Genomic DNA, 17143 nt, shown 5'->3' with positions numbered 1-17143 from the left:
TTGCCATGTAAAACGTACCGGTTGTTCTAGTTATTGTAAATAAGTGTTGGTTAGTTCTGCTAGTTCATTTTAGTGACGCTGAAGAAGAGTGATGGATTTTACTCGAAACGTCCGGAAATATCCGTGATTTATCCAGTGGTAGAGTTTATCTGTATGTTAGTAGTGTTTACTGTAGTTGGCGGTGAAAAACACGGTTTGGGAGTTGAAGTCCCAATTCCGACGAAAAGGTGTTTTTTTTGGTTTCATTTTCGGTCCAAGCAGTCAGCTGTGTGTGTGATCGTCAGGGAAAAGTTAGCGATATTGAAACGTAAACAGCGCTTGCGCTTTCTCGTTAGCTGGGTCACGGTCCATTTGCTGTCGCTTTTGTTTTGTTCGTTTCCGGTCGCCGATAAGCCGCCTCAAGGCGTAACGAACCAGTTTTTTTACAGTAAGCTCTACTAAACTGCGTAAGACCAGACTGTAAGGTTTGATCCACTCACACCGGGAAGGACCCGTACTCTAATTGATAAGTGTGGTGGATTCTTCACTGCGTGTGCTCAATGTTATATCTGGTCAATTTCTATTCTTTTACAGTTTACAGTACATAGCTACACGCTGTGTAATACCGATTAACTCAACGCTTACGTTTCTTTGCTCCAGCCCTGACGATGCGCGCCCGGCGATGTTTCGTCGTCGCCAATCGCAGGGTCTGATCGTGATGGCGGTATCAGTGCTCGGTGGACTGTTGGCGTACTTCAGTCTGTCGGACTCTCTTAAAGACAGTTACGTCACTAAGGATCTCACAGGAAACGCCACTCAAAGGTAGATCTAGGACGACTTTTCTGAGATAATGATGAAGTAATGTAAATCGTTTCATCAAGGCGACCACACAGGGACCGAGGAAAGTAGGTCGCGTTGGACAGGTGGTCGCCTTGAAGCGTACGAACTATGCAATTCTTACGTACCGTATTATTCAAAAGATGGTAATACATGCGAAAGGCTGGAAGAGCTGCAAATAAAGATACACGTAGTCTGTTGAATTCTACAAAAACAGAATTTATGCGGTCCTCGTTCCTATACGTAAAGAAAATGTCAAGTTGCATTTACCATATCCATTGCATAAGAGAGACGAAGAGAAATTTACATGATTGTATGATCCCCTCCCCCAATCTATTCATATACGTCTTCGTTTTTTCTCCACCCATCCATGGACGGTACCATTTCTGATTCGGGTGTGTTCCAGGGCCCGCGTCACAACACCCTCCGCGCTACAGTTGGACCCCTTCGTCAGGGAGATTTTGGACGATCCCGTCTTTCACAACGGCAGCGGCCTGGGCGAGAGCAGCGCCGCCCACCGACCTCCAAAGGAACTGCTTCGCGTCCTGGACAAGATCGAATCTCGGCCATGGGCCTTCAACCGGCAAGCTGTGGAGCAAATAAGGTACGTTACGTCATCAACCGGGGCGGGGGGCGGTACAGACTTCCAACGAACTTTGACCTAGCGCTGACGTCACACGTGCTTAATCACGTGTCTACAGCACTTGGGTTGGATAGCCGATGAAGACCGAGTGATTCGGTATAACATTCCGGCGAGTGAATTTTCTTTATTTGGAGAGCATTTTATTTCTTAGTTGGTACGTTATATTCTATAACAAAGCAAATGTAAGGGTCCTGCTCGGTACCAGTGTGTAACATTATGTTTTTTTGCGAGTGCTAGTACCTTTTTCCGTAGGAGACAAGGGATTGTACACTAAAAGATGTACTTAATTTAATGTCGCGTAAAAAAAAAACATATAACAACACTGAGATTGAAGCAGAGCCTTACATCTGCTTGAAGATGATGTTATGCTTATAGAATAGTTTTCGAAATGATCATTTTGCACTCGATGATTATGCTTTTGCCACATTTTTTTTACCAGGAGAGAGCTGGAAGACTCCACGCACACCCGGGAGTTGTTGGTACTGACCCAACAGAACACTCCGCCGAACACTAGCATCAGATTCGCACACTCCAATTACAAAACGTTCTACGTCCCAGAAAGTTTACAAAAGTACCAACCGGAGGTAAGTCCAGACACAGAAGAAAAGGCAGCTGTTTTGTTCGGTGTGTTGTTCGAATTCTTCTTTCGCTTTGTGATATCAATAAACTTATTCCTCCTACCCAAAGAATTAGATAGTAAGCATAGGTTTGGTAACATTATTTGCATGTCGGACGAGGTATTGACCGATTTTGACTTCGGTTGTCCGATTGCAAGTTTCAGAAACTAAAAGATGTACACGTCCTTAGAATATTGTTATAGCTTGTTATACTGTCCATGTCAAAATTTCAATGTACTCTCTTGTCCTTGTCAGCAGGGCTAAGCCCTTTGTAATAGCAACAGGCTAGTTGGGCAGCCCTGGTTGTGTGTCTAAACAGCCAATAAATGAATACACCAAAAGACCATTACTACAACAAAACGTCACACACAACGCGCAGCATCCTATGAAACACCTTTGCATGAACGATCACAGTAAGCCAATAACGCATTTTCTTCTTTCTGTCTTTCTAGGAAATGCCATTTGCCAATGCCCGTTACAACCAGTGCAGTATTGTAGGAAACAGCGGGATCCTTGTCAACAGTGGGTGTGGTGACAAAATCAACCAGGCTGATTTCGTCATCAGGTACGAAAAACACTGACAAACTGAACTTTCAGAATTAAGACTTTCAGAATCAACAAGATGTTTTATTTACAGTTTTCTTTTACATAGTCATGTATTGTATCGGTAATCTTATATAATTGTCGAGCAGCAAGTCATCATTATCATGATTAATATTATATAGATATCAATTGATCCACGTGTGTAAGTTTAAATGGTAATTATAGTCCTTAAATTTTTTTTCACATTTTAAGAAATCGTATATTTGGAATGAATAATTATTTATGTTTTAATTTCAAAACATGTCAACATCCAACAGCAGCAAAAAAATTGTCGCAAATGACATTTTGAGAGAAGAAAGTTGTCTTTACAAACTATGTCTAAAAAATAACACTTATGTAAACGAATGAGAACAACGTACCCCGATTATATCTGTCACTGAAGGTTAGCGTGATACAACATACATCATGCAACTCATTTAGAGAATTTATCCAGCAGTACTTTGGTTTCTTTTGTATTACGTTAATCTCAGCTTTAAAATCTTGCACTTATCAAAGATTTTAGACTACTAGTATTGTTTTAATTCTTTTTTTAGGTTGAAACAAACACTTCTTTATACAAATGAAAAAAGTAACCTAAACTGTATAATCTTGCACTTTTAAAGGTTTTGGATTTGTTTTTGATTTTCAGGTTCAACTTCCCGCCGGTGTTGACCAGGTTTATGAAAGACTCCGGCATCAGAACCCACCTGTTCACCTGTAACGCCGGCATCATCGACACCAAGTTAGTACTGTGATTCTTGTTTCTTTCACTGTAACTTAATGTTCACTGTTTGTACCGTGAAAAACATGTTGTTGTGATTCCTTTACACATCTGTTCTGTAAATCACTTGCCGCCACCGGGAAGTTCAGTGAAAATGTCAATTTTCATTACACCGTGAAATTGCCACCGTGAAAATAAAGTGAATTACAGTAATTATCAACAACAGTTCAATGTGATATATAGCTTTTCATGCACATGTACACAGTTTGAACCATACACGGTCAAAGCTGACCGAGAAGACCACTCAGGGAACTCATATAAAATCTAGTCTGTGTGGACAGGTGGTCACTATTTGCGGAGACTTAATTCTCCTAAGATGCCATTAAGTTTGACCCTCGACTACCATTTGATTAAATTCTATAACTGTTATCTATTACCAATGATACAGTAAGTCTGGTGACCAGCTTACTGAAATTGACTTTGCCATTCAACATTGTACAACAGCATTGGTCCTTATCATTAAAAAGTTCAATTTTTCCAAACCTTATTTTGCATAAAACATTTGCATAATTCTACCATCACAGCTTAACTTCCATAATAGTTTTGCATAGCTGTAAACTCATTTATTTTCGCGTTTTTTTAAGTTCGCGGTAGAAACGATAATGTAGCACAACACATATTCGTGCTGTCATGATTTCGTCGCGAAAATAAAGCCACTGCGAATTTTTCAACGTTCACAGCATCCTTGTCTCAAACGTCGGTCGGTATTTTCCGCCGTACGTAAAACAGGCAGTTCAGCTCTGAGTCCGACACAAGAACCCCGTCGTGCACCACGGCGACCCCCCACGGCGCGCGCAGCCCGTGTTGCCGGCACAACAGGACCCGCGCATGCGCTCCTCTTGACGCGAGAAGGAGCACGCGTTTCTGACGATCGTCTACAACTACGACATTCCCTCCTTGGTCTGTACAGGACCTACCCGGCATCACACCTGGTTCTGTACACGTCATACGAATCAGTTGCCCACTGCGCGAATACACAGACAAATTAGAAGAACCCTCCATAGAGATCACTATCTGTCCATCCTTGTTCACAGTGACACCCGTTGGTGCACCTACGATAGAGAATCTGTTGTAAAAGGCACCGCTCGACAAGTACACGCCCACTTCTCTTCCTTGCCTATCGGCGACGACGACAGCCCCGTCGCTGGTATCCACGGCAACGTACGTCGGTTTGGCAACCATGTCCCGCCCGAATTCTCCACAGTACTTTCCACTCTTCAAGAACTGGCGTACCACGTTGTGCTGCACGTCTGTGACGTACACGGCGTCGTTGCTATTGGCAACGTCGTGGGGTTGCCAGGAGGAATTCCTCAGCATGAGAAGGTCCCAGAACGACCAACCGATGGAGAAGCTTCGGCTGGAGGAAAACAATCCGCCAATCAGGCCACCGCTTTCCAGAGCTTGTACGCGCATGTTGCCGCTGTCCACCACGTAACAGCACGTGCCCGTGCTACAAACGCCTTTTGGGGTTTTAAACTCTCTGTCTTTTCCTCCTGTCTTACCGATCCGATGGACGGTGAAGTCTACATCTTTTGGTACATTGTTGTGTCCGCGCCCCTCTTTTTTGTCCTCTTTTGTTTGCTTTTTGTCTTCGTCTTCTTCTATGTCCGATGGCGATTTCAACCTCCCCAACTGAATGTTCTCAAACACGGTTTTTGATGGCACGAATTTCAGCCCGAGAGAAACGTGGTCTGACAACGGCACAGTAGCTAAGGCCTTCCTAGTGTCCATAAGAAGAGATGACTCTAGTGACGTTGAAGCAGCCATCATGCCTTGTATGTCCTTCTTCTCCATGGCTTCGCCGGCTCGATGGATACCATTCACTAACTGATCCATAACCTGTATAAGTCTATGCTTACAGTCAGCGAATCTCTGAGATTTCTCATCATGATTTTGCTCGACCTCCTTTCGAAGCGCCCTCTCTTTTACATCTATGTTGGCGACGACGGCTTCCCTGGCTTCTATGATTTTCGCGACGACCTCGCCTCTCTGTGCGTCTAGATCCGCCTCGACTTTCTCAATCGTCTCTATGGCTTCCACACACTGCATGGCGTGCTTCTGACACGATCGGACGACATTCTGAACCTCTGCTGTTTTCTGCTGCAGAACGTCAGATACGAGAGTCATAGGGTGGCCTCTATGTGTTGACGCTACGCACTCACTACACACAAGCACATCGCAGTGATCGCACAAGAAAATTACCTCCTTTTCTGGATGTACCTTACAAATCTCTCCCTCTTTTCTGTCACCACTCGCCGTAGGAGCCGGTTTGGAGGCCACGACGATGTTAGAAATCCAGAAATTGTGGGGAAGACCTTTGACCCCTTGTGAGGGGAGGGCGGTTTCGTGTCTGCAAGTTGGGCATTCTAAGGTCTGTTTGTTCGCGGAAAAGTCTTCAAGACAGCCGTGACAGAAGGTGTGGAGACACTGGAGGCTTCTTGGCTTCCGTTGGTCCGAGTCGAACGCCTCTAAGCATATCGGACACGTCAGGAGGTCCACTTCTTCGGGCTCGCCGATGTGAAAATGTTCCCGGGCGGCCATCTTTGTTGTTCGAAAACTTCAGGCTGTACCACGTGTGAAATATGGGGATGATTTACTATATTCAAGAAAAACGCAAGATGCAGGTTTGAATGCTTTAAACCAAGAAAAGGCTTGATAAGAGATAAAACCTTACTACTTTTATACCAGGATACCATAGTAATATGTCTATCATTTATTTTATACAAAAATAAGATTGCGGCGTGCGGACCCCTTGAATATTTTAGTTTCGTCTACGCAACCTTTGACCCAAACAGAGACATTTCCGGGTTCCGAATGACAAGGAAGAGACCAGAACAACAACGGTTTTAGCGACGTGTTTTTCCGGCATTTTCCTCAGAAATCAACCATGTGTTCATGTTGCTTGAACTCTTAAGATATTACTGATGTAGAAAAGTATCGAGCCTGGATTCCAAACAACGCGGGACTCTGACACTTGTAAGATGGAAAACTACTTCGCTGGCAGGGCGTGATCACTCTCACTTTCGCCCAAGGACGAAGGAACTCTCTCTGAAGAGAGAGAAATATTGACAACACTCGGACGCGTGTTGCTGCAAGCCTACGCGTCACTTCCCAAGGAAAAACGCCAGAAGTTCGTAATTCTATAGTGTCGACCATGGGGGACGATTCTTGTGGCGGAGGAGGGGGTGGTGGGGGTTTTAGCGACAGTGGAGGAGGGGGTTTTAGCAGCGGTGGAGGGGGGTTTAGCGACACAGGAGGGGGGTTCAGTGGTGGAGGGGGGTTCAGTAGTTGCGGGGACGGAGGCGGTTTCAGCTCGGACACTGGCGGAGGGTTTGGTGGAGGCTTCGATCACAACAGCCACCACACAAGCGGCGGGTTCGGCCACGGCATGCACCACGGCGGTCACCACGGGATCGGAGGTCATGGGTTCCATTCCCAGACCCCGCACCACGTGTCCGCAGTCGGCGGCGGTACGAGCTTCTACACCGGGCCGACGGTCGGAGGACAGAACGCCGGCGCGGCCGCAGTCTGTCCGTTTATGTTCGCCTTCTTCTTCGTTGTGTCCGGGTTCATCATGTCCGTGATGGGATGGACCTCCAGCGGAGTGTTCGGGTTCAGTCCTACGCTGGTGATAGGGCCCGTGTTCCTGTGCCTCGGCATCGTGCTCTGCATGGTCGGATGCGTCTGTTACAGGTGAGTACAGATAGAACTGTTCCCCCAAACCATTCGCAACGAGATATTCTAGCTTAGCGTTTTGTGTACGCCTTCATGTGTGTGTTTGACGTGCTTTGTGAAAGTTTGTATTGAACTTTGAATACTGTTCCAAGGGCTAACCCTGTGTAATAGCCTTCGGCTAGTTGGGTAGCCCTGGCGGTACTTTTCTACAGTCGAATAAATCAAATCAAATATAAAAACAGGAAGTTCCGCTGCAGTACTGCAACAAGCCACTAGAAGGCCCAAAGCCTATCATTTTCAGGTCTCACCAAGACCTACTCGCATACCGTATATCAAGACAACCCACCCAGGCCTTTTTTAGTTATGCTGTTCATCCACATCCGGAGATGCGCACAAACGCCACCGAAAATATAACCTTGGCGAAGGTAACAAGTCAATTTACCGCTAAACATTACTAGTACAGGCCCCCAGAATTTACCCTTAAGCGTTGCAGGCCTCCCTGAATTTACCACTAATCATCAGCGTTGCCGAATCTTAACTGACCGTTATTAAGGTTTTTAAGATTAAAAGCGTTGCCGACTCTCCTGAATTTACCGATAAGCGTTGCCAGAATCCCCCATGTAGACCCTTTTACAGGCGCCGCCGCCAGGAGGCTGCCCTTCAGACTGGCCAGCCTACGGTCCAGGTGGTGACGTCATCAGGTGCCCCCCAGCCGGGCCCGGGAGGACAGACCATGATGATGCACCCGACGACAGTCATCGGTCCCGGCGGCCCGCCACAACCATACCCCGGCCCCACCTCGGCGGCGGGGGCGGTCCCCAACCCGACGGGCCCGCCGCAACCATACCCCGCCTACCCTCCGACGTGAGTTACTGTTGTTGGCATGTTAACCGTCATGGAAGTTAAACATATTGTTTTTGCTCCGTTTCTACATCTTCTTCCTCGTCTCCAAGCGACCTGAACTAGACCCTACCCCGGCTACCCTCCAACGTGAGTAACTGTTGTTGGCATGTTAACCGTCATGGAAGTTAAACATATTGTTTTTGCTCCGTTTCTACATCTTCTTCCTCGTCTCCAAGCGACCTGAACTAGACCCTACCCCGCCTACCCTCCAACGTGAGTAGCTGTTGTTGTCATGTTTACCTTCATGGAAGAAACATATTGTTTTTGCTCCGTTTCTTCATCTTCTTCCTCGTCTCCAAGCGACCTGGACTAGACCCTACCCCGCTTACCCTCCAACTTGAGTAGTTGTTGTTGTCATGTTTACCTTCATGGAAGAAACATATTGTTTTTGCTCCGTTTCTTCATCTTCTTCCTCGTCTCCAAGCGACCTGGACTAGACCCTACCCCGCTTACCCTCCAACATGAGTACTTGTTGTTGTCATGTTTACCTTCATGGAAGAAACATATTGTGTTTGCTCCGTTTCTTCATCTTCTTCCTCGTCTCCAAGCGACCAAGTTAACCAATTGTATAGTTTTTGTTTCATTTTATTTATTTGTATAGGGACTCCAGGAAGAATAGTGCATATATTGATTGTATCACTAATTGGAGATCTAAATAAAACAAACAAACAAACCTGGACTAGACCCTACCATGTTAACCGTCATGGAGGGGAAACATATTGTGTTTGCTCCGTTTCTTCCTCTTCTTCATCTCCAAGTGACCTGGACTAGATGGCTGTCACCCTGTTTAGAACATACAAAGGATTTCACATTGAAATATGTTTGCTTCAACGTTGCGTCATTGACATTGGTGTTCTTGTTCTGTTCTATCACAGCATGCCGGGAGGGTACCCACCGGCGGGGCAGCCCCCCTACCCCCCGGCAGCAGCCGCCCCACCCACGGGGTACCCCCCTCCTGGCCAGCCCCCCTACCCCCCTGCAGGCGCGCCACCACCCCCCACGGGCGGACTGCCACCACCTTCGGGATACCCGCCCTACGGCGCCGCCCCACCCCCGGGAACATCTGACGTTCCCCCACCCCCCTCGTACCACGAAGTCACCAAAGAAGAGAAGAACTGATTAAGACACAGAGGAACTAGGTTTCCTGTGGTTTTAAAATGTGTGATTTTCTGAAAGTTTGTGGAGCTTTTATATGTATGTTTTCTATATGGTTAAGAGCAGAAAATACTAATCTCCAAGCAGATCTACGGTGGATATAAGACCGTATCCAACTGGCAAATTGAGTTTTCGTCGCCACCCAAAACTCCCTTTGCCAGTTGGATACGGTCTTATAGCCACCGCAGATCTGCTTGAAGATTAGAAAATACGATGTACATGTGGATTATCTTTCTCTACAACGATGGAAATTTTAAGTAAATTTGTCATGTAAATTTCCTAAAACTGGAAGATTTTGCATATTTTGTCTGTATTTTTCTATAGAACAAAACATACCGTAAATAGCCATGGAGCTTTCTCTACGTATACGCACAGCCATGAAATGGAAAAGACAAGAACAAGAAATTTTGACATCAATTTTATAAAAGCGTAAAGGTCAATGGATATATGCATTACAGTGCGTTTCAAATGTAGAATCATGTCAAATGTCATGGTTTTTGTTGTAGCGGCGGAGTATCAAAACTCAATATTTTATTTTTATTCTACAGACATACGTATATTTTTCTTCTTACTGTATTTTATTCCCTGCATGTCAATGTTGTTTTATTTATTGTGCAATACGTCACAGGAAATGCCATATATGGCAGATGTAGTTGGAATCGTATGATTCCAGTTAAATAAAGAGAGCAGGAGAGAGAAATGGTGAGATTTGATTGGTCAGGTCGTTTTTAAAGCACGCACTATGTAATTACTAATGGATAGGCTTGTTTTCCCTTACTTGTGGGATTTGGTACCTGGCCATATTTGCGCTGTTATTGGCTAGCATACTGTTGTATTTGTGCTTTTATCTATATCATTAAAATGGTGCTTAATTAACGTGGACAATATGGTGCTTGACGCAAAAGAAAAAAATGTAGACTTTCAGATATAATCAACAGTTTTTACACCAGTTTTAACACTATTTGCTTTCCTAGCGCCTGTCTGTTATCCTCAGCAAATAAACGCAACTAACCTTGCCTGTACCGCATAACATGCGTCGTTTGTTGTTTTTTGGAAACGTGACCTACTTAATGCAATAATATAGGGTTAATGACCCGCTTTCCTTCGGTCTATACGGTGTGATAAGGCATGGTCGTTCCTATACTTTATGAGGTGGTTATAGGAACGACCATGTCTTATCACACCGTATAGACCGAAGGAAAGCGGGCCATTAACGTTATTATAATATAGCCATTGTCTATATAGTAGTTAGTAGTACTTTGTGTTGTATTTGATTTGTGTAGTATTTGTCTTAACGTCCGAACACCGGGTCCGTACGAAGGTTACAGACCCGCGGGTCCATACGAAGTTTACAGACCTGCTTTTCGGGTCTGTATGAAGATTACAGACCCGCAGATGGAGCCTTCTGATTAGTCAACGATATCTACCTATATGATAATAGTTCTTCGGGAACGCCGGTTTTGAAAGGGTGCTCTACATCAATGTTACTGGCTAGAAACAAAAAAGCGACAGAGTTTCTAATTTCTGCATCTGAAGAGGTCAAAGTGTTCCTTTTTCAACCTTTGTCTATTCCCATGATAACGTACCACTGGAGAAGAAGGCATGCTATCCACAATTCAACTATTTGAGTGAAAGACAGAATGCTGTAAAATGTCGGTTACCACCAAATGTATTTTAATGACACAATTTGTATTACGTCTGTTCATATTCATACATTTTTCTTTCCAGCATTTTTTCTCCTCTTCCCCTGCCAGTACCACAACCAAACGTCTTAACGTTGTGTCCGCAATTACGCAACCAAGTATAATTGTAACGCCAGTGATCGCAATAACATGAAGTAGCAAATTTGTGCACCGACAAGATAACTACAATTATGATGTATCATTTCAAAACCGTAGGATGGGTCACTGAGATGGTTTAGTTATTGATGTATTTGCGACTCCTGGGCGTACATAAAACAGACAATGTTGTTCCAAATCAGAAACGACCACACCATCACACAGTAGGTCCACCCCACAAGGGTCACGCAGTCCGTCTTTCCTGGACAACAAAGTCCCGACAAACTGTCTCTGAGGGTCGAACAGCAGGATCCTAGAGTTTCTCCGGTCGGCAACGATAATGTTCCCTTCCTCATCAACACACAAGTCACCTAGATCTGCCGCCTTGTGGTCTAAGACGTCGTTTTCGTGTTCTTGACTTTCTCCTATCGCTTGTCCTTCTGGGGTGTACACAGCCGGTTGGGAGACTCCTTCGACGGTGACAAGAATGTTGTGAGTCTTAGGACTGACGGTGACTCCTCTTGGCACACCTGGAACGGTGAAACGTCTTATAAGACCCCCGTCCGGTTTACAGAGGGCGACTTGGCGACTCTCTCTGTCCGTGACAATAACCGCGCCGTTTAGGGGATCCACGGCGATGTTGCTTGGACTCCGCAACATTTGGTCGGAGAAGACGCCACAATACACACCGCTGTGAGAAAATTTTCTCACCACTTTTTCTTTAAGATCTGTGACGTAGACGACGTGATCTCCGTCCGCTGAAGAGGAGTCGACGGCGACATCTTGAGGAGACCAAGACGTCGGGAAATCCCAGTAAGAATTGGAGACGGAGAAAGTTTGGCAGGACGAGAATAGACCTGACATAACTCCGCGGCGTCCGTACACCTGAAAAAAAAGTGAAAGTGCTTTTGAACCCACCTGTAAAAAGGCGAAAGTGATCTCAAACCAGCTTATTTACCTTTGTGCAGTTATATAAGACCTATATTTTCTAGATTAAAGTTCTTATTAGACCTCAATGAACAGTTCAGGTCGTCTGGTCGAGACAGAGGAGACAGACACTATGCACAGTATTTACAGGTTCACTGTACGGGAAAGTACACTGAGCAGTGGGCCACGCCTTAAAGTCCCATTCTAGGGATTGCAACCCTTTTATTTATTGTGTATTATAGCGTGCATGTCGGGTGAGCGACAAAGCCGGGATTCAAACTCTCGATCTTGATTCTGAGGCAGGGTCGCTAACCGATGACTAGACACGTAGCCTGGATGCCAGACCCCCAATCTCTAACATATCTATCTATCTATATGTTAGAGATTGGGGGTCTGGCATCCAGACTACTAAACGTTAACACGCTACGTTTATCCGCTTTACTTACCTTTATCCGTTTGTTCCCGCTGTCCACAACGAAGCAAGACGTGTCGGAACAGGCCAGCCCTCGCGGGGTGTCCAGCTCCTGTAGTTTCGTACCTTTGATAATAGATACAACAGGACAACAGTATTAAATACTGAATCAACCTTTAGCCTACTATGGTAGCCGTTTGGCACCAAATTTGTATTGGTGACGGGGTTTGGCAGTAGGGATGAGGTTAACTACCAATGTAAACAACTTCAAACAATGTTTAAAATATTGATGATAATTTTTACAATCTCAGTTTCACACAGTGCTGTACAGATAATAAACATTATGCGCTTCCGACGTTAAACATCTATGTCACAAAACCATAATCAATTCAATATATTGCATTGGTTTATCAGACAGGGTGGGAGGTGCATCCTAGTGTTAGTAGATTCAATGATTTTAACGTATCAATAATAAGGTATATCAATATAGCCATAAATACAGGTTTCTAATATTTCAACACTCTAATGTATTTGCATATTTGCACACTTTCTACTCGTAGAATATCATATAAACACTGAATGGAAAGCATGTGTACAACAAAACGACCTCTTTAAAAACTCTAGTCTTTCACACAGGTATGAATTGTAAGTACAAATGGTAAACATTATGAATTTCCAACATAAATTGATACAGCACCCTATTGCATTGGTGTCCGAAATAAGTCAGACAGGATAAAAAAAGAAATAGAATCATCTCTGACGTAAACAATTGATGTAAACTTAGTTCCATGTGTATCATGTAACACATGTTCCATATAACGTTACGTATACTGTATTACTCTTATTGAATACCGTAGTGTTTAGTCTTAAGTTTTGTAGAATTCATTAGCATTGTTAATATGTGAGACATAATTATATGTCTTGATATTTTGTACTACCTACGAACTTGCCATACAATGTACCTGTTACATCATTGTTGTGAAATTAAGTTTGATTGATTTGATTGTGTGTGGGGAGGTGTATCTCAGTGTTACCTTGTTTCCCCACTCGATGCACAGTAAAGTTGACGCTTTGGCAGGGCCGGAAGTCATGTCCGTTTCCACCAAGTTCAGCTGACTCATTCTGTGCCCTCCCTTGCTCCATTGTGGTCACCTTTACGTCACACGAAGTCCCTGGAAAAAACTGCGATTCTGTTTGCTTCCTCTTCCCTTTTTAAATGGTAGCCTCAAATAAGTACGACAGATCACTCAAAACAGAGTCACTGCACGTACGCATGGTAGTCTGTCAATGTAAACGCAAACGGGGAACGCATATGTTCCGACCCCCCTATGTTTGGGTTTGGCGGTTAGGGGGTGCCGAAACATAAGGGTGTCCTGAACATAGGGTTGTCGGAACATAGGCGTCTAGGAACATAGACGATTAGGCGTGTAAGAAAATAGGACACACAAACACTCACTATCCAGAGGCTATGGATCTGAAGGCGGCGGCTAGAGGCCTAAGCAGTGGGAGGGCTGTTAGAAGCCGCTTGACGATCTAGTAAGGCTAGCAAACATGAATGTTGATATGACATACCTTACGCCCCCCGGGCTGTGATGGCGGATAGCGATAAGGTTACGTTACTACAGTCTCCTTTGTCTGGTGTCCTTCTCATTGACGTCAGAGTTAAACTTTGACCTGGCAGCTCAATAAAGCATGTCGGCTTGGGTCGAGCATGGCCGGAGGGTATCATGTTACCTGCTTCTGTTTCAAGGTCAGCGTAAAGTGGCCTGGCAAAGTTAATTCAGTACTGACTTTCACCACATGGCCAACACCATATAATGCATTAAGATTGATAAATAAGTGAATAAAAAGCATGCGTTAGCAATTCAACTCCAATCCTCTTTTCTGTATATTTCTTAAACAACATTTTCATGCCTGAGCTTTGTTTTCCCGTTTTAAGTCCCCTAACCACGGTCTTTTGTTTCCTAGGTTGCACTTCACCAATTCCTTCATATAAACACTGTATAACGTTGAATACATGTTTATATACACATCAACATTAGATCATCGCCATAGTGAGGAATCATTGACTTAAATTGAGAGTCACTGGAAGTCTCGCTAAAATGTTATTAGAAATGGGTGCATGAAAGTTAAGCACTGGCGGACAGCAGGCGTAACTATGAACTGTAATGCACTGTTTTTATACAGGTTCGGGTACTTCGGGGACCTTGTGAGGTCGACGCGCTGGGTGCGGACCTTTAAGAGTTACGTCTTGGTCTACAAGTACGCGGAAAGTAGCGTCTTAACTTTCCCTTTCATGATCCCCGGGGAACACCAGAGAAGACTTCTCGACTTCCAGAAGATTCTCAGCGACCAGAACGTCCCAAATAAGGTTTGTTTGTCTTGACTTGACTTGTCTGTGTGTATGTTTCTTTGTGTGTGTGTTGTTTTTTTTTCAGAATCGCCATTAGCAAAATGCGTCATGTACCTAATAGTCTCCCTGGAGTTATTTTCTAATACAATAGGTATACGAGTTATGGGAAACAAGCAAACAAAAACAAAGCAACTAAATGTACACAAGTGCAGTATAGTACAATTAAAATCTAACACATAACTCTACATTAAACAACCTTATAGGCAGAATTACAAATAACTAAGGCTACATGATTACATAAATGTCAAACAGAGGTAAAAATGTGCTATCTTTTCCCCCAGGTATTTCTGAACCACCCCGACCACAGGAGGAAGACGACCGAATTCTGGGCGAGGAAAGGTCTGGTGGAACGGAGTTTATCGTCAGGTAAATATAACTTTCATTTACAGCCTAGGGTCGTAGGGAAATAGTAAAGGCCATGTCGTAGTAGACCATGGCCTCCCAACCTTCTCCAGACCATGGTAGGGAGTTCGTCGTGAGTTAGATTGCATACTAGACTTTAAAAGTCGTCAGCGACAGCTGGCTATAAATTCATAAAAGTCAAAGTCAGGACGTCACTGACGAAAGACAGTGGATACTGTCTGAAACGTCTGACTGTTTCAAAATCTTATCCAGTTGCTTGAGTAATTATTTTTGGCGTATCAAAGTCAGGAAAGTCATATTCTGCTTTGATACGATCAGAGGAGAAAAAGGGAGCTACATGTAGAATATGATGGATTCGAGGCTACTCCCAACCCAGTGCCAACCTTTGCTGGGCAGCGGTCGGGAGCAAAGACCTTGATGTTCATATATTATATACACTTATATGTTGTTTTTAAATTTTATTTTTATTCATTCCAACATCAAAAACAACACATAGTGATGCCGCACTCAAGCAAATCACGCTTATTTAAGCGTCATCACTAAACACAGATACAAAACATGTAACATGTAAAAGTATGGTACAGGAACTGAGGTGTAAAAGAAACAGTGGTATATACATGTATATAACAAAAACAAATATTAGCTTAATTATGAAAACGCTTAGTATCTAGTATATACAATTGAGTTACAGATCAAATTTGGGCATTGGAATGTGAAGATAACAAAGGTGGTCCATTAAGCAAAAGATGTAATTATATTTCTTATATATTCATATAACTGTTATGCCCCTTAATAATCGTGATGACGTTTCATCCACAGGGTTCTACGTCATCAGCGCAGCTCTGTCTTTCTGCGACCGCGTGAAAGTTTACGGGTTCTGGCCGTTCGACCGGGACCGGCGGGGACGCCCGCTCGGGTACCACTACGGGGTGGGCCCGAGGGACCGGGGGCAGGACAACCCCTGGCATAGGATGGACCGGGAGTTCTACAAACTAGTGGAGCTGCACGCGAAGGGAATCATCGAACTTGTGACGAAACCGTGTTCTTAGCTACAGTACTACTACAGCATCGAGGGACCAGGGGTCGATGAATATTATATGCGGACAATATATACCCTGCCACAGAATGGACATCAAGTTTTGCAAACTAGTGGAGCTACACGCAAAGGGAGTCATAGAGCTCGTGACGAAACCGTGTTTTTAGTGTTACCACTCGACCTCTATGAACGAACCTCTTTCGAGAGAATTTTCGAGACTAGATAAAGGCACAAACAAACAAACACACACTACGGGGTGGGCCCGAGGGACCGGGGGGCGGACAACCCCTGGCATAGGATGGACCGGGAGTTCTACAAACTAGTGGAGCTACACGCGAAGGGAATCATCGAACTTGTGACGAAACCGTGTTCTTTTAATTAGCTACAGTACTACTACAGTATCGAGGGACCAGGGGTCGATGAATATAATATGCGGACAATATATAACCTGCCACAGAATGGACATCAAGTTTTGCAAACTAGTGGAGCTACACGCAAAGGGAGTCATAGAGCTCGTGACGAAACCGTGTTCTTAGTGTTACCACTCCACCTCTATGAACGGACCTCTTTCGAGAGAATTTTTGAGACTAGATAAAGGCACAAACAAACAAACAAACAAACAAACAAACACTACGAGGTGGGCCCGAGGGACCAGGGGCAGGACAACCCCTGGCATAGGATGGATAGTGAGTTCTGCAAACTAGTGGAGCTGCACACGAGGGGGGTCATCGAACTTGTGACGAAACCTTGTTTTTAGTGTTACCACTCGACCTCTATGAACGAACCTCTTTCGAGAGCATTTTCGAGACTAGATAAAGGCACAAACAAACACACACTACGGGGGCGCCCGCTCGGGTACCCTACGGGGTGGGCCCGAGGGACCAGGGGCAGGACAACCCCTGGCACCGGATGGACAGGGAGTTCTACAAACTGGTGGAGCTGCACACGAAGGGAGTCATCGAACTTGAGACGAAACCTTGTTCTGCTGCAGTGTACTAAAGCGTGTGGCCAAGGGCCCAAGGGCCGAACAGTATATATCAAT

At 44.6% G+C, this 17143-nt stretch overlaps 4 protein-coding genes across 4 annotated transcripts; 2 read left to right on the top strand and 2 right to left on the bottom strand.

Annotated features, from left to right (window-relative positions):
• Nucleotides 1–1163: 1163 nt before the first annotated feature.
• Nucleotides 1164–16938, top strand: LOC136443372 (alpha-N-acetylneuraminide alpha-2,8-sialyltransferase-like). The gene is made up of 7 exons (XM_066440594.1): nucleotides 1164–1420; nucleotides 1899–2043; nucleotides 2529–2641; nucleotides 3308–3400; nucleotides 14477–14660; nucleotides 14984–15068; nucleotides 15885–16938. The coding sequence occupies exons 3-7, from the start codon at nucleotides 2532–2534 to the stop codon at nucleotides 16112–16114; spliced, it is 702 nt and encodes a 233-aa protein (XP_066296691.1). The 5' UTR covers nucleotides 1164–1420; nucleotides 1899–2043; nucleotides 2529–2531; the 3' UTR covers nucleotides 16115–16938.
• LOC136443371 (tripartite motif-containing protein 3-like) lies at nucleotides 2683–6002 on the bottom strand. Its single transcript, XM_066440593.1, has one exon. It carries the CDS (start codon nucleotides 5978–5980, stop codon nucleotides 4130–4132), a length of 1851 nt encoding a protein of 616 aa, XP_066296690.1. The 5' UTR covers nucleotides 5981–6002; the 3' UTR covers nucleotides 2683–4129.
• Nucleotides 6594–10202, top strand: LOC136443751 (uncharacterized). The gene is made up of 3 exons (XM_066441111.1): nucleotides 6594–7132; nucleotides 7751–7978; nucleotides 8893–10202. The coding sequence occupies exons 1-3, from the start codon at nucleotides 6594–6596 to the stop codon at nucleotides 9134–9136; spliced, it is 1011 nt and encodes a 336-aa protein (XP_066297208.1). The 3' UTR covers nucleotides 9137–10202.
• LOC136443582 (tripartite motif-containing protein 3-like) lies at nucleotides 10824–13438 on the bottom strand. The gene is made up of 3 exons (XM_066440869.1): nucleotides 13324–13438; nucleotides 12324–12415; nucleotides 10824–11835 (listed from the first exon to the last, which is right to left on the bottom strand). Exons 1-3 carry the CDS (start codon nucleotides 13430–13432, stop codon nucleotides 11077–11079), a joined length of 960 nt encoding a protein of 319 aa, XP_066296966.1. The 5' UTR covers nucleotides 13433–13438; the 3' UTR covers nucleotides 10824–11076.
• Nucleotides 16939–17143: the final 205 nt, after the last annotated feature.

Source organism: Branchiostoma lanceolatum, chromosome 10, assembly GCF_035083965.1.
Source record: "Branchiostoma lanceolatum isolate klBraLanc5 chromosome 10, klBraLanc5.hap2, whole genome shotgun sequence".
Lineage (NCBI taxonomy): Eukaryota > Metazoa > Chordata > Leptocardii > Amphioxiformes > Branchiostomatidae > Branchiostoma > Branchiostoma lanceolatum.
This window is presented reverse-complemented; position numbering and strand designations above follow the sequence as displayed.